The sequence below is a fragment of the Quercus robur genome, chromosome 12 (genome assembly GCF_932294415.1).
Source record: "Quercus robur chromosome 12, dhQueRobu3.1, whole genome shotgun sequence".
NCBI classification, from domain to species: Eukaryota; Viridiplantae; Streptophyta; class Magnoliopsida; order Fagales; family Fagaceae; genus Quercus; species Quercus robur.
In genome coordinates this window covers 7,613,317-7,640,610 of record NC_065545.1, presented here as the reverse complement: position 1 = coordinate 7,640,610, position 27,294 = coordinate 7,613,317, and the positions used below count along the sequence as shown (strand labels likewise).

At 34.0% G+C, this 27,294-nt stretch overlaps 2 protein-coding genes across 7 annotated transcripts; both read left to right on the top strand.

Annotated features, from left to right (window-relative positions):
- Positions 1–7,644: 7,644 nt before the first annotated feature.
- Positions 7,645–14,400, top strand: LOC126708642 (sulfate transporter 1.3-like). 6 transcript variants are annotated; one of them, XM_050408478.1, is made up of 18 exons: positions 7,645–7,800; positions 7,917–7,973; positions 8,103–8,209; positions 9,381–9,516; positions 9,621–9,696; positions 9,858–10,217; positions 10,337–10,385; positions 10,487–10,694; positions 10,857–11,031; positions 11,188–11,253; positions 11,342–11,455; positions 11,599–11,715; positions 11,819–11,945; positions 12,292–12,578; positions 12,677–12,867; positions 13,400–13,485; positions 13,590–13,666; positions 13,807–14,400. In XM_050408478.1, exons 6-18 carry the CDS (start codon positions 9,873–9,875, stop codon positions 13,948–13,950), a joined length of 1,986 nt encoding a protein of 661 aa, XP_050264435.1. In that variant the 5' UTR covers positions 7,645–7,800; positions 7,917–7,973; positions 8,103–8,209; positions 9,381–9,516; positions 9,621–9,696; positions 9,858–9,872; the 3' UTR covers positions 13,951–14,400. The 6 variants fall into 6 exon arrangements, with proteins under 6 accessions (XP_050264435.1, XP_050264433.1, XP_050264431.1 ...); XM_050408476.1 differs by lacking the exon at positions 9,621–9,696; XM_050408474.1 differs by lacking the exons at positions 9,381–9,516; positions 9,621–9,696.
- Positions 14,401–19,027: 4,627 nt separating this feature from the next.
- LOC126709371 (uncharacterized) lies at positions 19,028–25,123 on the top strand. The gene is made up of 9 exons (XM_050409582.1): positions 19,028–19,565; positions 19,989–20,127; positions 22,103–22,224; positions 22,350–22,553; positions 22,986–23,045; positions 23,718–23,856; positions 24,109–24,227; positions 24,391–24,615; positions 24,743–25,123. Exons 1-9 carry the CDS (start codon positions 19,095–19,097, stop codon positions 24,935–24,937), a joined length of 1,674 nt encoding a protein of 557 aa, XP_050265539.1. The 5' UTR covers positions 19,028–19,094; the 3' UTR covers positions 24,938–25,123.
- The last annotated feature ends 2,171 nt before the right edge of the window (positions 25,124–27,294 follow it).

The window sequence follows — 27,294 nt, the reverse complement described above, 5'->3', positions numbered from 1 at the left end:
GGTGGTCTCTTCGATTAGTCCCTCCTTTATTTTACAGGTCCTACAAGATTGTCTAATGCTCCGAATTTGACGAGTGACCCAACTGACGATTTTGGCATCATCAGTTTGGCGCCGTCTGTGGGGATGAGATTAGCCACTAACCTCTTCCTACAATAAAGGGTCACTTAACTCAATCAAGGGTTATGAACAAGAAGATATCAGACCAAGAGTATCTCATAGGATGATACCCTTTGATCATCTCTTCAATTTGCACATTCTCATTTCTTCGACCACTTTTGCAATATAAGATTGGGTTGAGATGGAGGAGACAAAGAGGTATCATTGACACATCATCTTCGTCAAAGCATGACTTTGTCGTCTAATTAAGTAAATGATGATGTGAGAACCCAAATCCAAGGTCTTAAACCCTACAGCCTCTACCTTGACTCCTTGAGGGTCCACACCCCTAAAGTAGAGAAACAAAGCACACATTCGAGTCTTATGGTGTAGAGGAGATCAAATGGATGGTTTGTTCATTATAAGGCATGGATTTAACGCTGGATGACCACAAAATTCAAGCGACCTTGACAAACCTTAAGGATATGGCCCAGTTCAAAGAACACTCTATGGTCTAAAATCTAAAGGTCAGATTTAGGCATTTTCCCCTTTTCTACTCACCAAGTATTTGCAAATAATATTTAATCTTCTTTCACGCTACACTATTCTCAAAAGACACATGAGGGTGAAGGAATTAATAACTATGATACTTTTCCATTCTAGAATGCAAAACGTTAGACAATATTATAATTCCCAAGTTCTATGCTAAGCATTGATGGAAAATGCCATAATATAGTTAGAAGACCGTGAATTCATGGTAATAAATATATATGGTTTAGAGATATTATCCAATTTTATACCAGCTTTTTGAGGTAAAATAGGTAGAAACTTTTATTTAGTAAAATTGTAAGTACAAGGGGCTTTATACCCTGTTTCAACAAACCAAAAACAGGGGATAAAATGGATATCAAAATTTTATACCAACTTTGGAATAGCCTTGATTGCTGTCAAGCCAAAATTTAAGATTCCAATTTTGGGTTTGAATAGTTGTACAACAGTGAGGCTTTATAGTTACAGCCAACACACATTCAAGGAATATATTATATTTGGTAGTTAGGAAAAAGAGTATGGAAAGAGATCGGTCAAGGAATATCACCATTTACTCTTTGAAATCCCCTCCATTAAAGATAAATATAAGTCAAGCATTATATCCTTGATATTCTAATTATGACCATCAAAAAGAGTTCTACTACATTTCCTAATATAATCAGAACAAACCGTTTGAGTCCTTTTACATTTATAAATAAATGTTTATAATATCCTAATTGATGTTCACACATTATGGCTTTTTATATCACTACTTTTCTTTCCTAATGCATCTTGCTAAGATAGGAAAATTGAAGTCAAATTTTATTGCATGGCCCTTGTCAAAGGTAAGAAATCTCATATTTTACCATTTGAGAAAAGTGAAACCGAAATTTATTATCTTAATAGAATTGTAGTATGTCATAATTCTAACCACTAAAAAGGTGGATTTGAATCTTATTGCCTATCTAAGTTATTTATAAAAATTTAAAAAAAAAAAAACTGCTTTAGGCATTAAACCCAAAGTTATTCAGTTTCGATTTTTGAAGTTAAAGAAATTCTGGATGAAGAAAGTTAGTGAATACTCCTATATGTTTTTACTTTCTACAGTTAGTTTCCTAATGGAAATTAATTTTATAAATGCTCCTTAGAGCAATCAATTAAATGCATAAAACATTATATGTTTTTACTTTTAGAGTTGTCAATATCATTAGATATAAGATGTTTTTTCTCTCAAAAAAAGACATAAGATGCTTTAAAAAATATGCTAATAGCATTATTTTTGAGTCAAAGGATCTAGTTATTTAAGGAATGCAAGTTTGTAAAATTTCATAATTCAAAAATCATTAGAATTTATGCCAATATGCATAAAAGATATTTAGTTTCAGTACGTTTCTTTTTAAATAAATTCCATCATCGTTGCTAAGTTATAAAATTTTATATCTTCATATGTTCCACCATAGAATGAACAAAGTTTACTATTTAAACTTTTCCATGTATAATTAAACTTTGAGAATGGAGAATTTAAATTGTTCCATACATAAATCCCACCAAAAGGTTTTATGAAATCTTTAGTGGTCTTTATATGTTAAAGCATCATGCTTTCACTGAGCCACTACACTTCAGAGCTCGGTATAAACTATATTACACCTCATCTATATAAAAATCAATATTAAGCCCCCAACAAATTTTATACATTTGTGATTAATATTATTTGTGAATTTCTTACTTGACAAGGTTGCTCCAAGTCTAACACTTTGCACAGTAAAAGTACTAAACTATTCACTAGTGTAACTAGACTAGCTTGATTGTTCCTATATTCTTAAGAAATTGTCAAGAAGAACCTACCAAGAAAAATATCAAAAACCCTTAGGTGGAAAAGGGTAATACAACCAAAGGTTATGAAAATTCCTTTGACATCACAAATGGGGAGTCAAGCCCCAAAAGCTTTGAAGCCAATATCAACCCACCAAAGAAGAGCTCGTTGAAAAGAAATTAGCTTAAAAGGGTACCCAAAGTACCGCACACACACATCTAAATCACTTGCCATGTGAATAAAGTGGTTCCAAGCCAAGTGTGCCTGTTCTAAGATCCTTGCAAAGGTGGGCTCGAATATTCAATTTCTAGAAAAAGTCCCAAGGCAAACAGGTAATTAAACCTTACTCACTCTGTCTCTTGTTAACTCAATTTCCAAAACTTGATTCTGATGTGTGTAACGTATATATCTTAAATTTAAGGAATTGCATAAATTACCAAATAAATGTGAAATGAATCTAAGGCAGACAGTAAAAAATAAAAAATAAATAAAAAAAATCTAAGGAAATCCTATACTTTCCTTTAGTCTAGCTCTATAATTACTGAGATTGTAAGAAAGGTGAAGTCAAATTCTTTTTAAAATATGCCATGTTGAGGCACTAAAAAGTGGAATCAAATATCATTATGGTTTTACCATAATAGTATTGTAGGACTTGATGAATTACATTATTTAACGATTCAACCCTTTTTATCCTTTAAATATCTGCAACAATTTGTTATTTTGAAAGTGAATTACTTATTTGATTTAGTAAGGTCAAAATAGAGAAACTTGAGGTCTTGAATAAAAGATTTGCTACACCATTTTTTTTATAAAAAAATTCATGACCATTTCTCTAGTTCATATCTTACCAACTTATTGCACATGCTATCACAACATCAAACACTTCTTTTTATCTTAAAATCATTTTTGATATACGTTGGACACTTGAGTATCCAAAATAATGGATATATCAGCTTTAACTTCGACACTTTAAAGAAGCATGTAGCCAAGAGCTTCAGTCTTCACAAATGATATTATACTTTTAGAATGCACTTCGTCAAATGACATCCATAATTGAATAGCATGCAATTGCATATTTGTATATTGTCATTCCTAACAAAATGCAACTAGCACTATTGAAGTGACTTAAGTGTACAATTAAAGAAGAGAGAAGAGGAAATTGCTACTTCGAACAGCAATGACCATGGTCATCAAAGCACTCCAAAATTTAAAAAAAAAAAAAAAAACAAACAAAAAAACAAAAGTTCCAACCTTGATAGAGCATTCCTCTAGACAATAACAAACAAGAATTGCACTGAATGGGGGCAACAAAGTGGCCTAGTTTTTACGCTTTTAAAAAATTGAAGCAAAAGAGATCTAGGCCTTAGACATGAAGTATCATTTTAAGCTTAAAAATATTAATAGAGAAAAGCTCGTCAAGAAGATCCTAGCAATGAAAAATCGATGAGTGTGGCAAAATAAAGCCGTCATCTAAGGTAACATTTTTATTTCTGTCTTTTTTATATTCATCTATAAAATTTACGCCTAGTAAGATTTCATGCAAAAATATATGTACTAAGATGAATTACAAAAGAGGTAAAGCTCTAGAATTACAAGAAAATAAGAAAAAGACCCACCTAGGCTATTGGTAACTTATTATTTATATATAAATTGTTCTAAAATTCTTGTTTAACCAAGTCTTGGCAAGTGCATGTGCAACTTGATGCAAATATCAACATGGCTTCAAGAATGTCCAAAACGACATAGCGTCAAGGAATCTTTCCAACAACAAGTGACAAGATTCCTTAAATGGATATAAGTCACCAAAAAAATGGCAAAGTGATAAGATTCTGCCAAGACGAATGTAAATCACTAGCGAAACCTAAGTGACAAGATTTCTTAAATGTATGTAAGTCACCAAAAAATAGCTAAGTGATAAGATTCCATCAAGATGAATGTAAATCACTGACAAAGCCTAAGTGACAAGATTCCTTAAATGGATGTAAGTCACCAAAAATGGCCAAGTGATAAGATTTCACTACATGTAAATCACTGACAAAGCCTGAGTGACAAGATTCCTTAAATGGATGTAAGTCACCAAAAAAAATGGCTAAGTAATAAGATTCCGCCAAGACGAATGTAAATAATTGGCAAAGCCTAAGTGACAAGATTCCTTAAATGGATGTAAGTTACTAAAAAATAGCTAAGTGATAAGATTCCGCCAAGACGGATGTAAATCACTGACGAAGCCTAAGTGACAAGATTCCTTAAAAATGGATGTAAGTCACCCAAAAAAAAAAGGACAAGATTCTGCTAAACCAATGTAAATCATTGATGAAGTCTAAATGACGAAACTTCGTAACTGGATGTAAGCCATCTAAAAGTGGCTAAGTGACTAAATATCCTTAGACGAGTGTAAGTAGACAAGAATTCTCACGCAAATGCAAGTCACACGTAAATCAAGAATATTAAACGTGACGACTAGAAAATAAATGAAAGAAGAAGCATCGAAGTGATCAAAAATGGTCGTCCAAAAAAATCACCTTGCTCTTTAGCAGTGATAAAAAATGGTCGTCCAAAGAAATTAACTTGCTCTTCAGATAAAAAATGGTTGTCCAAAGAAATTAGCCTGCTCTTCAGCAGTGACAAAAAATGATCATCCAAGGAAATTAGCTTACTTTCAAGATCAAGCTATGATCCCTCGAACGTCCAAAAAGACCTTCAAAAGGCAGATACTAAGGAGTCGTCACAAAAATACTACCATTCTCTTAGAAGAAAGTAGTTGAAGATAAAGTAGTTCAAATCTAAACAAGTCAAGTATATTCCCAAAACCTGACTAGCAAAAAGCAAAATTAGACTTGGGAATGGGGGGCAATTGATGAGTCCATAAAAACTGTTAAGGTCGTCCATCTTAATGGACGGTTATTGCATCATTAGTAGGCCATCAAAGATAGATGAGTAACTGCCGCCCAACACATTCAATAATGACTATCATAGGCCTTAAACTCTCTCATCAAGACAAAAAACGATACAATTAGTGTAATAATCACCCTCATTTATGTCCAACAACTACCTAAGTCACCTATAAAAGGGACAATATGTCTATTTGCTAAGATATATCAAAAAAACTATTACAAAACACTGTTCATATACACAATATATGGGTTGGTACTAACTTAAGCATCAGAGGCTCCCCCACCGAGCACAACCAAGTGGTCTTTTTGATTAGTCCTTCCTTTATTTTGCAGGTCCTACAAGATCGTCTAATGCTCCGAATTCGACGAGTGACCCAAATGACAATTTGGCATTATCAACACCCATTTGTAGAATATTGAATGTATGGCATCTATTAATGAGACGAAGTTTCCCAAATAGCAGTCAACTACCTTACATGTGCCATTAGCATATGGATGCAATGTGTGTTGGCTAAATCTTGATGCATTTTATCCTTTTAGGATGATTTATTTACAATAGAATATGTTCAAGAAAAAAAAAATTACAATCTATATTCTATATATATTTAAAGTCAAAACTGGAAAAAAAAAATCCAATTAGATTCTAAGCATAATTTTTTCTAAAAAAAAGAAAAGTTGTAAGCATAATTCAAGGGTAAATTTATTTAATAGTTGGGGAGGAAAGTTTTAAACACTAATTGGAGGTCTTAGTTGGAACATCAGGAAGGGCCATAAGAGTTACAAGGATCAGACCAAGACACCAATCAGTTTTTGGTGTAGGCAAAAATTGAACTCCATATCTCTTATTTAACCATAAAAAACTTTACCAGTTGAGCTAATTGGAACCCGACTCTTAGCAACTTAAGGTAAAGTTATGAATGGTATTATTATTATTTATATTAATAAACCTTTTGACATTTGAAATAATGGCTAGTTTTTTTATTTTATTGTTCACAATTACTATATATTTATATAAGCATATGAATCCTCTTAAAGCCAATATTTAATGACTTTCATACTTACCATTTTTTTTTTTTTTTGATGTAATTATTGAAGATCAGAATTAAGGTGCATTTAGCCCATTGAAAAAAAACCTCCCTAAGAGATCTATTTGTAGTACAAGTTTATAATAATGTCAACTTACTTTCATCTTCTTCTATAAAAAATAAAAATCATTTGTATCTTTTATTAAAAAAAAAAAAAATTTAAATCTCACCTCTTCTAGGTAAAATTATGTTCTTGCAAATCTCTAAAATAACGATAAATTTTTAACATAATATATATATATATATATATATATATATATTAAATAATTGACATGACATAAAAGTTACATTTTACCTCCCTAAACTATATTCCCAAGTACACTTTACAACCTAAACTATGATATTTGTTACACTTTGCATGCCAACATTAAGTTTTTTTGTTAACTTGGATGAAAAAATTTGTCACTACGTGAAAAGACCTGATTTTTCTTCTTTACAATCCCTTAAAAACAAATTAGAAATTACACTTTACTACCTTAAACTATATTCCTGATTACACTTTACATTCTAAATTTTGAATTTCCATCCAAGTTAATAGCAAACTTAACATTAGAATACAAAGTGTCATAGTGGTCGGAGTTTAAGATGCAAAACATGCATTTAAAAAAGTGTAAGGTGCAAAGTGTAACATGAGGTCTAGTTTGGAGTAGTAAAATTTAATTTCCCCCAGCATTTATTATGATAGTGTTTTTTTTTTTTTTTTTTTTTTTTTTTTTATAATTATGATAAGATTAACAATAACTTAGGCAATTTTTTTAGTAAAATACATTTCACACATTATAAAAAGTTTATCATTATCACTTCCCAAATCATAGCTCCCCCGGCATACCGAACCTGGTTCCCATCACGACCTCATTCAACCAGTGGGGTCCACATCCATCGACAACTTTGAAAATTTTAAAAATCGACAAGTGTGTAAGCATTGACCTAACAGTTCTTCATCATCATCGTTATCAAACAAAAAATAATTAAACTAGAAGCTGCGAACCAAAGTCACTCATTCTTTAATCTTTAAGACTTTTCCTAATATTATATATTATACACACGTGAGCCGCTCGACCACGTTGTTGACTCCGAACTAGTACTAATGTTGCTTTCTACAATTAACAAGTAAACACTAATTAGAACTATTCAATCATAAATAAAAAATGGTCAATTTAAGCCAACAAAACAAGTCGTGAAAGTTAGAACTTTTATCCTTTTTATTTCTCCCCTATTTTTTTGGGTTGCTATTTTTTTTTTTTTTTTTTAAAACCATGGGTTGTTGTTTACCAGGGTCTGCGAAAATTGCGATGACTTTTTCTTTTTTTTTAGTGTGATTGTACCTGTTAAAGCAATAATAAGAATGTAGATGCAAATAATGGATTGGCAATTGCACCTAGACGTAATATGGGTTCTCTTCTTTGGTTCTGTTCCTAAAATACCATTATTATTATTTGTTTATTTAAAGTTCTTAATTGCACTTTTTAGCAATAATCATACCTTTTTTTTTTTCTCCAGAAACTTGAGGACCATCAAGTGTGGAGATTGTAAAGGGTAGGAGGTGGCAGATTTCAGGTATCACTTTATTTTAGTATTACATTCAATTATGATAGATTAATTCTTTTTTGCAATTTCTTATTAGCTCTTGTTGTTTGATATTCTTTTTTCTTTATCTTTTTTTATGTGGTTGGTTCTTGACCACAGATGATATGAACTAGAAAGTGGATGTTTGAAAGGTCGGCCTCTTTGTCTAGGTGTAATCGAATCCCGCACTATCAATGGCTTGCATGACAAGCACGAATGAGGTTTAGGTAATACTCTATGTTCATTAGCCTTTATTCTTTACACAAACATGCAATTTGCAAGGTACCCAACTGCAACAAAAGAAAATATTTATGTTTATATCTGACTTTTGATTCATTTCGTAAGATGTTTATGATTCTACTATGTACTCTTAGAATTGATATTTGGGTAATACTAATATTTATCAATTTTAGCTGATTAAGATAGTTTTGTTGGGTCAGCCTTTAGGGTATTCCAAAGGGGCATGATTGATTCTTGGACGTTTAGGAAATTTAAAGTTTTAATATTTTTAATCCATTTAGGGAATAGCATATTTTCTATGATGCTAAATTAAAGTTAAAAATGCTTGGATGCTGTTTTTTGGGTGTCAGTGTCAATCAAAAATGATACTAGTAGTTCTGAAATATTGTGGAACGAAAATGTTTATTGGATTAATAGTGTAGAACAAGGCATTGTATTGGTATACATTGACAACTTGCACCTCTTCTCTCAACAAATTGGATACCCTTTTAGCTATGTGAAAGTGTTCTCTGATTGTTTCTTTTGTTTGTAATTCTGGTCCATACAAATTCTTAGAAGATTTTCTGTAAAACAAATTAGCCAATAGATTGCAGTAAGATTTGAATAGAGGTTTATGTCAAAATGGGGCCATGTTGAAGATTTTAGGCCTGATCAACTACATTTCAATTAGGAGACCCCATAGTAAGACTAAAACTACTCCTTTTGGTCACTGGCTGTGATAGACGGGCGTCGCATTTTGCATACACTTTATTGACTTAAAAATTTAGGCATCTGCACCACTTAAAGGGGGTCCTTTCAGTTGAAGAACCAACCCTCCCTTCTCTTTTCCATTAGCAGCAAAAGGGAGGGAAAAACAAAAAACAAAACAAATAAAAAAAAAGGTAGAAGGACTGTGAGGTCATGTGCTTCTAGTTTCCTAGCTGCTGCCATATGTGCTTGTAAGTCAATACGTTCCTAAGCAACATATTTTAGTCCATAAGCACTACAATTATGGAAGAGATGATTACTTTTTTACATCAATCACAAGGTAATAAAAAAATTCTATGCGTCGGCTGCCTGAGATTGAAAATTTTTGTTTCACTATGATGTTTATTATGTATATGACATGTAAGATATCCAGATTCATACCTAATTGCTTTTTTATGCTTCTCTCTTCAGCTTGATAAGTTTGACTAGAAATCCTTTAAGAACTTATATAAGCAAGAGCTTCCCAAATACAATTACCTTCCACATCAAGAAGGCTCTACACATTGATTGTCTGCACCTTCTGCTTGCATCTATTTACTTCATTGAGGTTAAATATCCTCAACTATTACCTTTTACTTATAAGTCTTTCTTGATGTCAAAGTAGTTTTAAGGCTCTTTGATTTTAAATCCAATTATATGAACTTAATGTAGGTTTACTTGGATCAATATTATGGAACCATTAGCCACATAGGATGGTCAATTCTTTAACTTGCTTTGAAGATTGAAGGTGTTATAATTACATTTTGGATTTCAAATGAACTATCTTGCCTGTGATTTAGATGTTTTGGTGCAGTGTTTTAAAGCCTTTGCTCCATTCTTCTTCTCATTTATGATTGGCATTCTGATGCTTCTGGTAATGATTTTTCTAATGCTTTTCCTGCACTCCAGGTGAACTAGTTGTCTATGCCTTCAATGGGCCACTCAACTGAAGATGATCTTCACACAAAAGAGATGGACATCAGAAGTCTGTCATCCTCGCACCATCATTCACAGAACATGCATCACATTCACAAGGTGGGAGTTCCCCCAAAGCAAAACCTCTTCAAGGAATTCAAAGATAATGTTAAAGAAACATTCTTTTCAGATGAGCCTTTACGTCCCTTCAAGGATCAAACTAACTCTCGGAAGTTACTCCTAGGCATCGAGACCTTTTTCCCCATAGTTGGGTGGGTGAGAAGCTACAACCTTAGCAAACTTAGAGGGGATATTATTGCAGGACTCACTATTGCAAGTCTCTGCATTCCTCAGGTAAATTTTCTGCCTAAAAGATATAGAAATGTAAACCAGAAGGAAGAAAAAGAAACAGAAACTCAAAAAGATTTGACCCATTTACACTGCTCTAACAATTTATTTGACTCCTAAAATAGGACATTGGCTATGCAAAGCTTGCAAATTTGGATCCACAATATGGACTATGTAAGTTTCTGTACTACCTACGAACACCATGTGTTGCCATAACTGCCTTTCAGGAATTGTAACAAAGCTTCTCTGTTTTCTGTTATTCTAAATCTTTACAGATTCCAGCTTTGTTCCACCACTGATTTATGCCTTTATGGGTAGTTCAAGAGATATAGCCATTGGACCAGTTGCTGTTGTGTCTTTATTGCTGGGGACCTTACTTCAGGATGAGATTGACTCTGCTACAAATCCAATAGAGTATCGACGGCTTGCATTCACAGCTACTTTCTTTGCAGGAATCACTCAAGCAACACTAGGGTTTTTTAGGTAATTAAGTACCATAATTCATATTTTGAAAAAGCAATTTTCACTGAAATGTTTGTTACTCTTGGTTTTGCATTGCTTCTATCCTTTTTTCTTTTCCAGCCTTTCTGAAAACTTCTAGCCTCCACTACAACTATATTATGGTGGTTTGGGTTTTGTTATCAGGCTGGGTTTCTTGATTGACTTCCTATCCCATGCTGCCATTGTTGGTTTTATGGGTGGAGCTGCCATCACAATTTCCCTCCAACAGCTTAAAGGTTTTCTTGGCATAAAAGATTTCACAAAGAATTCTGATATTATCTCTGTTTTGCGCTCAGTGTTTAGCTCAGTCAATCATGGAGTAAGATCTCACTTTTCTCTATCTCATATGTCAGTTATTTTTGTTCACTTTATCCTCCTTTATTCTTTTCTTCTAAAAAATCTGCAACATTAAGAGTCTCAAAGCAAAAACAACTTCAAGCCAAGTTACTGAAACTTATTTTACAACATCTTGCAGTGGAACTGGCAGACTATACTGATTGGAGCGGTCTTTTTATGTTTTCTTCTATTTGCTAAATTCCTAGTAAGAGCTCCTAATTCTACACTATTTACATAAAATATTTAATTTTTGTGATTTTTTTTTTTCTGATTCTCACATATTTTGTGAGCAGGGTAAAAGGAATAAGAAGCTCTTCTGGGTGCCTGCAATTGCCCCATTGATATCCGTTATTCTGGCCACATTTTTTGTGTTTATTACCCATGCAGAAAAGAAAGGTGTTGCAATTGTAAGCATTTCTCATCATTCTTCTTCTCCTGTTTTTTTTTTTTAATGACAAATAGTTGTAGTAACAATCTTTATCATTGCAAGGAATGAAAATAGTAGAAATGGCAACAGCAACAACACTAACAGTTTTATTGATATGTAAAGGTGAGACATATAGAAAAAGGAATCAATCCTTCATCAGTGAATGATATATATTTCCATGGAGAATATCTCGGCAAAGGTTTTAGGATTGGTGTTGTGGCTGGTATGGTTGCATTGACGGTGAGCCATTGTGTAACCCATATATTCATATCAAAAGAATATAATCTTCAGTTTGTATCTAAGCCAATTTCTTATCTATCTCTTCATGGGGCAATTTTATCAGGAAGCCGTAGCAATTGGAAGAACATTTGCAGCTATGAAGGACTATCAAATTGATGGAAACAAAGAAATGGTGGCACTAGGAGCAATGAATGTTGTTGGTTCGATGACTTCCTGCTATGTGGCAACAGGTGAGATGGAAGCACAAATTAAGTCAAATGATGATACTGGTCGAATGGTGGGATGCGAATAAGATTCATGTCTGACAAGATTTAAATCCTACAGTCCTTTGTTTTTGTAACAACAAACTATTTTAAAGCTATTGCTCTTATCATGACACTTAAGGTGGGTAATATATATACATAAAACTGGGCCAAAGAATCTGAACTTTAATTGCCAGATCGTTATATATGTTGCTCCCTGAGACATGGAAGTATGGAGTCCTAAATGACCTAATATGTAGAATTATATGCGACTAAGTATCCTGGAGATGATTGCTATTCTCTTATGATGACTATAACTGCTCATTACTTGCAGGTTCATTCTCTCGGTCAGCTGTGAATTACATGGCGGGCTGCCAAACTGCAGTCTCTAACATTGTGATGTCCATTGTTGTATTACTAACGTTGCTATTCATCACGCCTCTTTTTAAATATACACCGAATGCCATTCTTGCTGCCATCATCATAAATGCTGTGATCAGCCTAATTGACATTCAGGCAGCAATTCTGATATGGAAGATTGATAAATTTGATTTTGTTGCTTGTATGGGAGCTTTCTTTGGTGTAATTTTTGTATCTGTCGAGATAGGCCTCTTAATTGCTGTAAGTATTGAGATATCTACCATCTTCAATTCCTAAATGTCAAATAAATGTGATTCGTCTCAAGTGATTTAATTTTTTTTCTTACTGTGTTGTTGCAGGTCAGTATATCCTTTGCTAAAATCCTCTTACAAGTTACCAGGCCAAGGACAGCAATTCTGGGAAAGCTCCCTGGGACCTCTGTGTACAGAAATATCCTACAATATCCAGAAGCAACTAAAATTCCAGGCATTCTGATTGTGAGAGTTGATTCTGCAATTTACTTTTCCAACTCCAATTACATTAAGGAGAGGTAAAGATGGTCTTTCTCTTGTACTAAGTTCATGTCATTCTCTAAATCTGGAACTCAATGCAATTAATCTTATAACTAATTGTATCAAGGCAATTTCCTACAATTTCTAAATTTCTAGTGAACAAATCCGAGGACTGATTATAGCCCAGAAAGTCATCTAATTTACATAGGAATACAAAGAATTTTAGATGAGAGAAAATTGCAACATGGAGAACGTTAACTGATAGCAAAAAAGGATGAGAAATAATTTAGGTCTTGAATAGTTCATCTCTGTTTGTCCTGCAATGACCAAGTTAAAAGAATGAAAATTTTCAACGGTTAGAAGTATTCTAATTGAGCTGTTTCTTTGACTTATTAAAGTTTTGTACTTAATTTTGACATGGTGCATTTTAGGACTAATATCTGTAATATATGATATACAGAGTCTCCATATAAAGAACTTAAAATTAGGATAACATTTATGGTTTTGAGAATGAGTAAATTGGTTAGACTTTTAGTAGCTTCCAGATGCTTAAGTTCAACTTCATTGCAGGATATTAAGATGGTTGACAGACGAGGAAGAAAAAATAAAAGAAGACGACCCACAAACAATCCAATTTTTGATAGTTGAGATGTCACGTAAGCAATTATCTATAGCAAACTCTCTAAACTCAATATGCCAACACATCACTCTTGTTTACATCCAAACTTCGTTTTCTTGTGTTGTTTTCTTTTTATTGCAGCCGTTACTGACATTGACACTAGCGGCATTAATTCCTTAGAAGAACTACATAACACTCTCCAGAAGAGAGACTTGCAGGTAAATTCACATCCATGCTAAAAATCAACTAACTTGTCATGTACTCTTCTTTGTAAATTTTGAATGTGACAACATCATATACTCGAAAACTCTAGAATTAGTTAATTTCCTTACCAGAAGTTTTGCATGCCATTCCACAGCTCATCCTGGCAAATCCCGGGCCGACAGTGGTTGACAAGCTTCATGCCTCCAAATTTGCCAACTTGATTGGTCAGGACAAAATCTTCCTCACAGTTGCAGACGCGGTCTTATCCTGCAATCCTAAGTTTGCTGAAGAACCTTGATAAAGAGTCATGGAATGTGTGTTGTTGCGTGAGAGAAATGAGAAGTAAGTGTACTACAGTACGTGTTCATGTACAAAGAAAGGGAGATTATAATGGTGGATGGTGACGAGGTCATTATAAAAGTGGACGCTGAGTGGCCCTAATGAGTAGAAAAGAAATGAAAAGGGTGCACAAATTGAGCACTCAAAAAGTTATATGATTGTCTACTTTACAGAAATGCCCTTAGAAGTCTTTACCTCAGAACCGTCCATTGTTCTCTGTTTACTACCTATTAGGCTATTACACTTCTCACACCCGTGGGGAATTTTGTTTTCTTCCTTTTGGTGAGAAAAAGAAAAAAGAAAAAAAAAAGTGTCTAAGAATATGTAATAGATTTTGTTGTTGGTCTTTCTGTATAAACATCCAAACGGGCATTTGGATTTGTGTCTGAATAATACTGCCTTTACATCCTGTTGTAGGCCAATTTTCATGATGACAATTCTCATGATTGACCTAACTTGAAGTCTTGAACATATGGATCCATGTAAATAATGTTTGTTGTCATTTATGAAAAACAATGAGCTTTCATTACTTGCGGTACTTATAATTAACCCTATGTTTGGATGAAGGGAGAGGGGAGGAGTGTCGAGGGAGAAGGTGGCTGGATGGAGGGTAAATATGTGTTCCCTAACAAATATATTTAGCATAAATGGGTAATGACACTTCATCCTTCATTGATAGAAGGATGGAGGTTAAGGTTATAGGTTCAAAATCCATGGAATTTAAGTCCAAGTCTAATTTAGCAATGCATGTATGTAAATGACACGCATGTAGTAAATGACATGTAATTTTTTACGGATTCTATCACAAATGTTGTAAATGAATAGTTATGATCAAGTAAAAGCTCACATGTAAGAAAGTTTTAGCCCCAACCTGAATGGTGGACAAGGTCAATCAAATGAAGCCATACTGCCATAGAAGTAACCACTCAATTCTTCCCTCTAATAAAACGGTAAACTACAAGACATGAATCAATGAAAGGTAAACTATCATTATAATTTGATATGTAAGTTTCCTTACATCGGTGGTGGCGTCCATGGCCCCTGTTTGCTTCCAGATTATTTAAGCTGCTGCAAGACGAAGTTTTTTTTTTTTTTTTTTTTTTTTTTTTAAATTTTTAAGTTCATGCACACAGTTATAAAAGAAGGCAGATTCATATCAGTTTCAACTCAAATTACACATCCGACCATAGAATATTAGGCAGATAAAAAGTTTAAAAAATTAGAATTAGAGACTTGTTTTGCATGCATTATTTTATGATAGTGTTGGATATACACATGTGAGTCGAAGTCATAGTAGATAGAATCTAACTCAATTTGATACTTGAGTTCAACCTTTCTCCTATACTACATGTCAAGAATTCGACTTGGAACATGATGCATTGCTTATTCGCTTTCCACCAACTTTGATGACCAAGTCATAGTGGATAGACACCTAACCCAACTAAACAAAACTTTAGCATTTAAATATTTTAAAGACATTTATCATATGCAATTTCATTAATTATTATTTTTAATATTTTCTAGATGATCTTTCTCCTCTGATTAGGGATTGTGGATTGCTAGAATAATCTGATAGAGCTGACCCTTTTGGTTTCTTAGAGCTAGAAGTTTTATACCTGAAATCTGTGGAATGGTGTGTTATAAGTCATTATTTATGATGTCTTTATATAACCACTGCCTTTGGGCGATTTACAAGCTAAAATTGTTCAGAACTCATCAGGATTTTGTCATGATCAAAACCAATTTTCTTGCAGGATATTACATAATTGATTGATAAGGAAAAAAAATTGAAATTTCGACATCAATCATGAAAGCAATTTTAGCAGTTGAGATGTCACATAGACAATTTTGGAGACTCCAAAGTCCAAACTCATATCTTCTGAGGTTTTGTGTTTGTTCCAGCCGTTATTGACAGTTTGATATTGACAATATTGGCATCCATGTCTTGGAAGAGTAACAAAAAGAGACTCTAGAAGAGACAGTAAGTCATTTATTCAAGAGGCTTTATAAATTATATTTGTATAATCACAGGCACCCCCCCAACCCGCCCCCCCCCCCCCCCCCCCCCCCCCCACTTGACCTTTTGGTTAAGTTTGCGTGTAAAAGAATTCATATGGAGTGAAGGATTCAAGACTTGGTGTCAGAAGAAGGACTAAGAATGAGGATAAAGTCATATAATCTACTATATGACAGCATCCTCAGAAAAAAATCACACTATGTTCTTGTTAATAATTGTGCATATGCTATGATATTAGTCAAATTACCTTACCAAAAGTTCCTATGTTCTTATTATCAAGTGTGTATATACTATGCATTTGTTACTAATTATCTTTGTGCTATGACAGTAGTCAAATTACCTTGACAGAAGTGCCTTGTTGAACAGCTTGCTCTGGCTAATCCTGGACTGGGGGTGATGGAAAAGCTTCACAAGTCCAATACCAATTTAGCAAATTTGACTGGTGAGGACAAATTCTTCCACACAGTAAGAGACAGTCTGAGAGAACTTGAATAAGGTTGTTGTATGAAAGAAAAAGGATACATAATTATAAAGTGTTGAAATGGGAAGGGAGGAGGAAGAAAAAGGTGAGTAGGCAGTGTTGAAATGGAAACGGTGGGAGAATAGGTCTGGTTGATTAAGGTATGGTGTGAGGGTCATTATAAGATTTTTAAGTGGAGTATCTGGGATCCTAATCTGATACTATAATTAAATAAATAATGTAGATAAGGTAATTATAGTTTACATTATAATATTATTCATTATCTAACGTTGAGTTTGTCTATCAATTTGAATGTAACCGGTCATGTGCCTTGTAGCTTAATTGGTATTTCCCCATGTACAAAATGCTTGGGGGTCTAGGGAGGAGAAAGGGTTCGAACTGCTGAGTTAGCACCATGTTGTAACTATCTCAAAAAAACTAAATGTAACTGCAAGAATGACCTCTGTTCTTTGTATTTGTGGATTTTACATGTTACATATGCACCTTTTAAATCCTTCATATTTTTTCCTCCCATTTTATGAATGTATGTTACCATTTTACTGAAAAAAAGTGCCAATTGAACCCTTTTTTTTTGTGTTTTCTTTCTTTTAAGCATCAAAAGCTGCAAGCCTGCAAGTTATGGATCTGCCTTTGCATCTTTTTACTTATAGGCCAGTCTCATATTTACACTTCCTGATATATTAACCAAGAAACAAGAAATTAAACATATAGCACGTTGGTTCATAGTTCATACATGACACATCAATATTCTCTAATGTTTGTGAAGCTTCATAAAATATAAATTTCAGAATGTGGCATTACTAACGGTATAATTTCAAGTTTCAGCCAAGTGGATGATATAAGCAACCAAGGACAAGCGGATTCATTGTCCTTTTCGTTTCCTGAATGTAGTTGCAAAGGAAGCCAGATTCATTCATACTTTCATTAGGGAAAAGTTTGCCATTATAAAATTCTTAACATAAAGTAATACTGGATTGATAGCATCCTATATTATTCTTAAATATCCTGCTTTTGAAGATGATATGATTTTATATCCGGTGCAAAAGGGATTCTGTCTACTGGGTCCATAATTTGGGATTAGGATCCTTTCTATTATACAATTATTACTACACTCTATGTTCTTGAAAACATTGTGTTTATTTTATCTTGTAAATTTTGGAATCCCGTTTTCAGAAATTTATTCTTGAAAAAAAAAAAAGACTTTTTATTAAACATTAATGTCTTGTGTGTTAATCTATTGGGTTTGAGATCTTCCTAATGTGCTTTGTGTGCCAATCTTTTTCCATAACATTGTCCTAGTTTTTTATTCCGTACTTATCCATGCTGAAAACTCCATAAACAAGAGATAAAGGGTTTGGTATGAGTGAATCAGCATCATTAATTAGTCAATAGCAATTGTTGTGTTATTCCTATTTGTGAGCTTATACGAATTATTTTTTTACTGAGCTTGTATGAAATTATGTCACCGGGAGGAATAATAACTAACATGGAATATTTATTGGTTATAGGGAAAAATTAATGGATGGCCAGAGGACATTGGTTTTTTGAAAAAAAAAAATTTAATTTTTTTATGAGAAAAGAAAAAAGTAACTGATTTTTTGACAATTTTTTACATTTTTCATAAAAGTGATATCAAAATTTTGATAAAATTGTCAATAACAAATGTCTTTAGGGTACCCATTAACAAGACCATTTGTTATAAAGTTTTCTTGTTAATTACTAATGTTGCCTCCTTCCTCTGAATCTTTATATATATCTCCTCTCCTTAACATAGAAAAAGAAAAACGGAGCTACTGAGTCCTGACCTACTGTGTATGTATTGCTAACAAGAAACAAGTGATCATAGCAAATTGTTGTTTCACTCTATTAATGATGTACATTAGTTTACACAATGTCAACATTTTGCAAAGCTAGATATACACATTTTTTTGTTAAGTGTCCATATTCTACATTGTATGTGTACGCTCAATGTGAACTAGGTAGTGTACAATAATTCATGCTCCCAAAATCATATCTAGTGTTTGGCTGCTGGCACAGTAGCTAGGATCCAAGTCTTGATTTTAAGCATGTTTGGAACGGAGGAAGATATAGAAAAAGAAGAGAGGGGATAGAGTATATTAAAATTTAGTACATTCTAGTCATCTTTCATTCTTCTCTCCTCTACTTCTCCTTCATCTCCCTTCCATCAAAATATAAGGAGGTGACACTATTATGTTGGTATAGTTCAAAAATTATTATCTTTTATAGCCTAAAACCACTAATCTTCTAATCAAATTAAGGACCAATGCATCAATCCACCTAGGAGGGCATTAATTATAGTCCCACACTAACATGTTGGTTAACCTAATGGTAAGGGTTTGGGCCAACATGTCTTAGGGCTCATCTGCACGTTGTTCATCTAGCTCATACTATAGCGTGAGTAAGGTCCTAGCCTGAGACCGGTTACGTCACAACTATGTCACGGTCCCCCTCACTAACCATTTTTTAATTACCAAAAGGATATATCCGTATCCGACAATGACCCGACCCATTGGGGAAAACACTCATCCTATTTCATAGTATATCGGACCAGGCTAGGCTTGGGTGACTAGACCCAACAGTGGCAATGGCTATTCTGCCTTCACTACGCAATCTGATCATCAGCCACTCCTTATGGTTGAGACCAACCCCACCACCACTACCACTACCAGCCATAGCTTTACTGTTATCCCACCTCTCTCCCAAATCCCTCTCTTTCTATACTCTCTCTCCCAAAACCCCAACTAAACCCCACGCCTCACACAACACGCTGGTTCTGACCAAAGACCACCGCTTTAGTGAGCCTGAACAACCGGTCCATAGCCAGAACCAGAACAGTACCATTGCGGCCATTGTTACTTCATTGGGTGGTCCTCCTGGTGCTGTTGGAATCGTACGGCTATCGGGTCCCTCTGCGGTTTCTATTGTATCCCGTGTGTTCCGACCCATCAAAAACAACAACAAGAAGAAGAGCTTCGGTTCCTCTTCGTGGCGACCCATTAGCCATGTCATCCAGTACGGTGTCGTTTTGGACCCTCATGCCAATGTCCTCGACGAGGTTCTCTTCTTCTGCTTCTTCTTTTTTATCAATAACACATACTATACTAGTGTTGTCCATTGTTTTTGTTTGTTTGTACCAGCAAATTTATTAGAAACTCAGCTAAAGAATTTAATTTGTTAACTTTTTTCGCTAATTATGAGTGCTTCAACCTTTGCTTTGTTCCAACTTATTACTTATGGAAATGAAAATGTTAGATAGCTAAATGGGTGTGTTTGAATTTTCTGTGTGCGTTTCAAACTTGCTACTTTTTTTTGTTCTGGTATGATTTTTTATTTTTTTATTTTTTATAACTAGATAGTTGGAAACACTAGGATGTTGCCAATTGAGCTGCAAGGCTCTTGACTTGTTCTGGTATGATTTTAATGTGTCTTGGGTTGTGTATTTAAGTACTAATTTGTGACTTCCTGCCTTTTTTTTAAGGTTATAGCAATACCCATGTTGGCTCCAAGATCTTATACTCGTGAAGACGTGGTTGAACTTCAATGTCATGGGAGCGAAGTGTGTCTGCGCCGAGTGTTGAGAGCTTGTCTAGAAGCTGGAGCTAGGCTTGCAGACCCAGGTCAGTTTTCTGCATTCCTTTTTGTTTTTTGGTTATGTTTTTACTCTTTAAAAGTAGATTGGCAAATTGGTATGTAAGGAAAATTGATTAACTGGAGAGAAGGTGGTCACATGTAAATGTTGCTTAATATTGAGACTGCCATGAGATATCTTATTTTTCGAAGGAGACTTGGATATAGTTTTGACGAATGGACCAAGTACTGACCTTTGTGCATGGCCTCTTGACTGCAGCAAAGCTTATGAGCATTGGACCTTGGAACTTATTTAAGTTTTTCTTAGGTTATCAATCTGTGCTTCATAGTGGGCTTTAATATGTAATTACTTTAAGCTAAATCAAGGTTTCAAATCATTTCTATAATTATGGACTATTTTTTTCATGTATTATGTCCATCAGATTGTGAATATTTGATGCATTTTTCAAATATAATTGGGAATTTGTATAAGAGCTGGTAGTCATGATTGTTCATAGGTGACAGGCTTCCTTCTTACTTCAGTTTGCTTCTTTCTGGTTTCACTCTTGATGAGATTTCCAATTGTTGTTAGATATTTGTTTAGTAGAAGAAAAATTGGATTTTGAACTAATTGAATATGAGGTGACTTCAACTGAAGAGTCAGTAGTTTTGGAGTTGTGGCTGTGGTGGGGATTCTTTTGTTGATATGTCAGTTAATCAGTAGGTGGCAAAAACTTCATCTGAAATACGCATTAGGAAAATGATCTCAGAATTGAAAAGCACCCCCAAAAAAAAAAAAAAAAAAAAAAAAATTCTTTTACTCCTAAAATAAGTTCATATAATTGACCCTCACAAATGATATTGGAACCTATTTTATACTTCATAGCATATGGCTCCTAACTTACCAATTTAGAGCTCAAGCATTTAATGAATATATATCCAAATGATTGAACATATATATTTGAACATCAGACATTGACATAGAATAGTATAGATTTAGCGAAATCTGACTACGTGTGCATGTAGTGGGTTTAGAGTTTGGAGAGCTTGTGGATCTAAGGTTTAGCATTGTAGAAGGCAAATTAATGGGTGGTTTGATGAGTTTTTTATGGCAATTTTAGGGTTTTAGTAAGAAGAATGGCTTGATTTAGGGGTGTAAGGAAGAATTAAAAGAGAGAAATTTATGATGTTCAGGAGCTGTATGTATAGTACCCATGAATAGTACCATGAGAAAGACAAGAAGAAATAGATAGGAGAAAGCGAGAAAAGAACACATGAAGGTCAATGTTCCTCAATACTCAAAACACTCAATAATTTTTATTAATTAACTCCACTTCTTTGAGTACTAAAACACACTTATATAGACCCTAAATTCAATTTTTACTAATAGAACTAGGACTCTTACTTTGAGTAGTAAACCAAATCTTAATTGAATTGAAACAAAGTTTACACATAAAGACCCATAAATTAAAATAAAACTTGCTTATTGATCAAATAAAACCCAAGGCCCACAACTACAACCTACAATCAACAATTCCAGAATTATGAAAATACCCTTGACTCTAGAAAGACCAAATAAAACATAAAATAAATTACTAAAAACCTAAATAACTACCTTGGGCTCTTATTCTTAGACTTTTCCTTAATCTGAAGCTTCCAAAGATGATGCTTTCTCTCTTTTTCTCTAATCACACTATGGTTGCATCAACATGCGTTTTTGAATGTTGAATTTGAGTTGTACCCCAGCACAGTGGGTACAGGCTGAAGAGCCATCTGAATGTCTTGCTAAGAGTTGTGGGCCTTAACTTGAGCTTACATGCACACAAAGTAAAGTTGACATAGAAACACTTAAATGCAATCATGTTAACACTCTCACCCGTCCACACACAGATACACATGGACCTTTCCTTTGCACTTGGTAACCTCTTCACTGTAGCCAAGCTTACTGCTAGCCTATTGGCTAGATTCAAGTTTCCTAGTCCCCACCTCTGATGTAACAATTAAGTAGGTGTTTTTCTCTTTTAGGAGAATTTACTCTTCGTGCCTTCCTAAATGGCCGCTTAGACCTCTCCCAAGCAGAAAATGTTGGAAAGCTGATTTCAGCAAAGTCTGTGGCTGCTGCAGATGCTGCACTGGCAGGAATTCAGGTATGTCCTCTTTTCAGGACTCAGTTTTCATTGGCCTTTTTTTCTCATGAGTATTTGTTGCATTTTGTTTTAAGTTACCAGCAAATGCTGATTAGCAGACTGAAATATCATGTTTCCTTTGACAGGGAGGCTTTTCTTCTCTGGTTAAATCACTAAGAACACAGTGCATCGAGTTGCTTACTGAAATTGAAGCTCGCTTAGATTTCGATGATGAGATGCCACCAATAGATCTGAACCTAATCATGACTAAAATACATGCCATGTCACAGGATGTTGAGAATGCATTGGAGACAGCCAATTATGACAAGCTTCTGCAATCTGGATTACAGGTATAATCTGGATTGTTATATCTACACACAGACACAATTGTCAAGCAACTGTACAATATTAGCCATATATTTGTTATTATGCTGCTAAACAACTGTATAATATTTCTAATTCTTGTGATTCTATGATGCCTATGCATCTATATTCCTAATCACTGATATTACATCCAATATAATGTGCACAAAATCATGATCAATAAGTTGTTTTATCTAACTATGCTACATCATAACAGTTGCCTCCAAATGAGTGTTTTGATAGGCTTAATTTGCTTATTAGGCTAAACCAGTTTTCCCCAATTTTAGAAAATAAGCTACAGAAACTAGCTTTTCCAAACCAACATTTGATATTTAGATGGTTGTATAAGGGGCTATGCATTTGGGATTTGTCTTTCTTGCAAGCTTTTGATAGTGATGTTCTGATTCAAATTCTTGCAGATAGCAATTGTTGGCCGTCCAAATGTTGGGAAATCAAGCCTTCTTAATGCTTGGAGCAAAGTATGTTGCAACCATTTGTATTTGGCATCAAATTTCACCTGAATGTTTATTTGCTTTGTCAATATGTGAGGAAGTTATTCAACATCCATATCTAGTGTCAATTTATTGCTGCTATGTCTGTTTTTGCTTATTATATTTTTTTCAGATCCTCTAGTTCAATTAATTTGCAAATAGTAGTGTTCTGGAGAGGTACATTGGCTGCTCTATAGTCTTAATAGAGATGCCCTGTATATTGGCATCAAAGGACTCTCTCTCTCTCTCTCTCGGTCTGAGCATTGGACTACACAGTTATATAATGATGTGGAACTATCATTCCCTTGAGTTGCTTATAATATGGCTACCCAGAAAAATTGTAGACATGCATCCCTATACTCATGAAATTAATTTCGGGGAGATTATCCTTGGGTCGCTTATAAAATGGCTAATATCCAGCAAATCATAGACACGGATCCTTATGAAATTAATTTGGGGGTGACTATCACTTACCATTATTTTGATAGTAGAAACAGGATATGAATTGTGAAAAACAAGCCAAAAAAATTGATATGTCCAATATATATGAAGATTTTGTTCAACTTTTATGTGTCTTCAATTTGTTCTTTGTTTTTATCTTTGCATTGGAGCAAGAGCATGCGAACTTATTGAGTACCATGTTTTAATTTTAGCGTGCAGAGTGAGAGAGCAATAGTTACAGAAATTGCTGGAACCACTCGAGACGTGGTTGAAGCAAGTGTCACAGTTCGTGGTATTCCTGTGACCCTTCTTGATACAGCAGGCATTAGGGAGACTGATGACATCGTGGAGAAGATTGGTAAGGCTTCCTGCCTTGTGTAACTTCAAATGAAATTTAATTATCCTTAAGCTCACTTTTAAGATAAGAGTAGTTGGTCTGGAGAGACCATATATTCAAGTGTTGCAACTACATTTTGATGATTTGAATATTTTCTGGTTCTGGTGTTATTTAATTAATAATGGAGCTTTGGACAATCCATGGAAAGTGAAGTAATTGATTATGTTTTACAATAAATTTTTGATGAGTTCATTTTATATTTTTATTAAACAGGTGTGGAGAGATCTGAAGCAGTTGCTATGGGGGCTGATGTAATTATCCTGACAGTAAGTGCTATTGATGGGTGGACTTCAGAAGACACAAAACTTCTTGATAGGATTCATTCTAATAAGGTATTACCACCTTCTGTCTCTTGCAATTTTACAAGTCAAGTTAGTCACTTGTCCATTGTAGTTAATAGTTCAAATTTATGCTGGTCTTTCCATTTTGTTGTCAGGCCTAATTATTCAACTTGTGTCAGATTTACAATGTCAGTTATTTCTTTTTGAACCGCAGAAAACAATTGGATCCTCCTCCCCAGTAATTCTTGTAGTTAACAAAATAGATTGTGCTCCATCTGCTCAAACCGAATGGGTTGATAGGGATGGCGATTCTTTCAGCAAGCATGTTTTTACATGTGCTGTTACTGGCGAAGGAATTCAGGATTTGGAGACAGCAATACTAGAAATTGTGGGTCTCAACAGGATTCCTTCAGGGGGGCGCAGATGGACTGTGAACCAGGTTGGCTACCTATTTATGAGAACTCAAACCCTAACCCTGCACGCAATGATAGCCTATTGAGTTTGATTCAATACGTGGTATTGTGTTAATTCTGATTCATTTATGTGATCCTATTGTAACTTGTCAGAGGCAATGCGAGCAGCTTGTTCGAACCAAGGAAGCTCTTTCAAGGTTGAAATCATCAATAGAGGAGGAACTGCCTCTTGACTTTTGGACGATTGATTTGAGAGATGCTGCTTTGGCCCTTGGGCAGATAAGTGGAGAAGATATCTCTGAAGAGGTTTTGTCAAACATATTTGGCAAGTTCTGTATTGGTAAATAATATTGTTCCCAATATCTGAAACATGATGTAAAGTGCAAAATTTTGCTTTTGTTTTGGTTTGTTTTTCCCTTTTCTATTCTTATTCTAAAATACTTGTGGCTGATACCAGCAATATGAGCATCATGCTATAGGAGGCTCAAGTATAAGAGATGATTTAATGAAATATACGTTTCTGCATTTTTTAAAGGTAAAGTTCTCAGTATTTAAAAGTTTTAACCAAAGAAGACTTTTCATATAAGATAAATTGACAATTATTATTTGAATAGCATCAGCATCCAATCACACAAATTGATTTGGGGGTGATTATCACTTACCAGTAAAAATAGCACTTTTAGTTGAGAAAGACTGAAAGAGGGACCCCTGAACAGCACACACACAAACTCTACTAGCTTATTCTTGTAATCTGTCTTCTAGTTTAAAATAAGCCTCAATTGTAGCGGGTTTCATTTCATCACATTAATGCAAGTAAGTTTATTGCCAGTACTTTCAGTTTTCTTCTAATACTTTAGTATTCTATTTAACTAAGCTTTGATTGGTTCAATATAAGCTTCAGTCTACTATGTTATTATCGATTTTGTTATTTTAGTTACACATTTAGTTACTAAAATAATTTCGTTACTTTCAAATTATGTCCAAATTACGATTACATCATCACACCTTGGCTTAAGTCCTCTTCATTGAAATGATACCAAATCCTCAAACCTTAAACGCCCCATTGAGGAAACTTTACAGTCAAACTAATTACAAACACTAACCTCAAGTTAAAATTTCCCCATCAACCAAACATTAATGGTCTGTTTGGATTGAGAGGAGAGGGAAGGGGAGTAAAGTAGAGTTGACTAAAAATAGGCTAATTTTGGGCTAATTCTTCACTACTCTACTCTACTCTACTCTCCTTCCTCCCCCTCAATTCAAACGGATCATAAAGGATTATTTGATGAAGTCTTTTGGTAATATAATATATTGGAGGCTTGCAATTGAGATAGTCTTTACTAAGTTTGAAATCTATATTTTTTTTAATAAATTTGGATTTAGAATAGGTACTCTTAACCTAAATCTATCTTTTATTAAGTTAGTAGACTGAAATGGAGTGAAGTGACAGAATGGACCGAACTAGACCGAATGGACTGAAATGGGCCAAAATGGACCGAACTAGACCTAATACTAAATTGGATTGAATAGACCGAAATAGACTGAATAGACAAAAAAAAAAAAAAAAAAAAAAAAAAAAAACGTAATAACAATAAATGCTACGCTTCAGCTTATAAAGATTATATAGATTAATGGAGGTTTGAGAAAGAAATAGATGTAACATTCCATGCATGAACTAAATTAATAAATATATATTATCTTTTTTTCTTTCTATATATAGATTGCATCTCACCAAATTGTAAATATCAAGAAAAAAAAAATAAAGATAATACTTTTATATATATGACCAAGAAATGACTAAATAGAAATGGTTCATTATACCCTAACAGGGTTCAAATTCCCCCATTCCCAATTATCAAATTATCAAAAAATGAATTACACCTAATAATATGCGTCTTGTTTTTTCTTTTCTAGTTATCATAAACTTAATTCTCCAATTAATAGGATTTTGGCCCAATCATTAATTTTTATTTTTATTTTTGATAACAAGGCACAATCATTAATTACAAGAGAATGGTCCATACTCCATTATGAAAGAGTAAGACCATCATAGTGATATTGCAAATAATAAAAAGTGAGTGCCAACACCACTGGCCAGAGTTGGTACAGCTATTAGTAATGACAAAAGAAAATTTGGATGTTCGAGACTAACAATGAAACGGCTTTACCGGTAGCTAAAATCCAACTCATAACATACAAAGAGAAACACTTTAAATTTGATTCATCTTTAAGAAAGAGTTGTAGATTGCTCAAAGCAAAATGTGTTTCAAGAGCAGGAGAGAACTAACCAGGGAAGAATTGAAGGAGAAAGAGAAGAGAAAGAAAGAAAAGCAAAAGGAGAGAGAGGAAGGAAGAGGAAAGGAAGGCCAAAGAGAAGGAGAAAAGAAAAATAGAAGAAAGTGAGAGGAAGGAAAAGGAAGAGAGAAAGAGGAAAGAAGAGAAAGAAAATGAAAAGAAGAAACAAGCACAAGAGGAGATGAAGCGTAAAAAAGACGAGGAAAAGAAGAAACTTGAAGAACATAAGAGAAAGGAAAGAGAGAAGAAAGAAAATTTGAAGCGCAAGGTGAAGAACAAAGGTCTAAAAGAACAAGTTTCAATAGTTCTTTTGAAGTTTTTTTTTTAATATATAAAAAATTTATAAAGATGGATTTTTGTTTGGCAAGGCATATTCATGTGTTGAGAGAGGTTATGTATCCATTTAGACT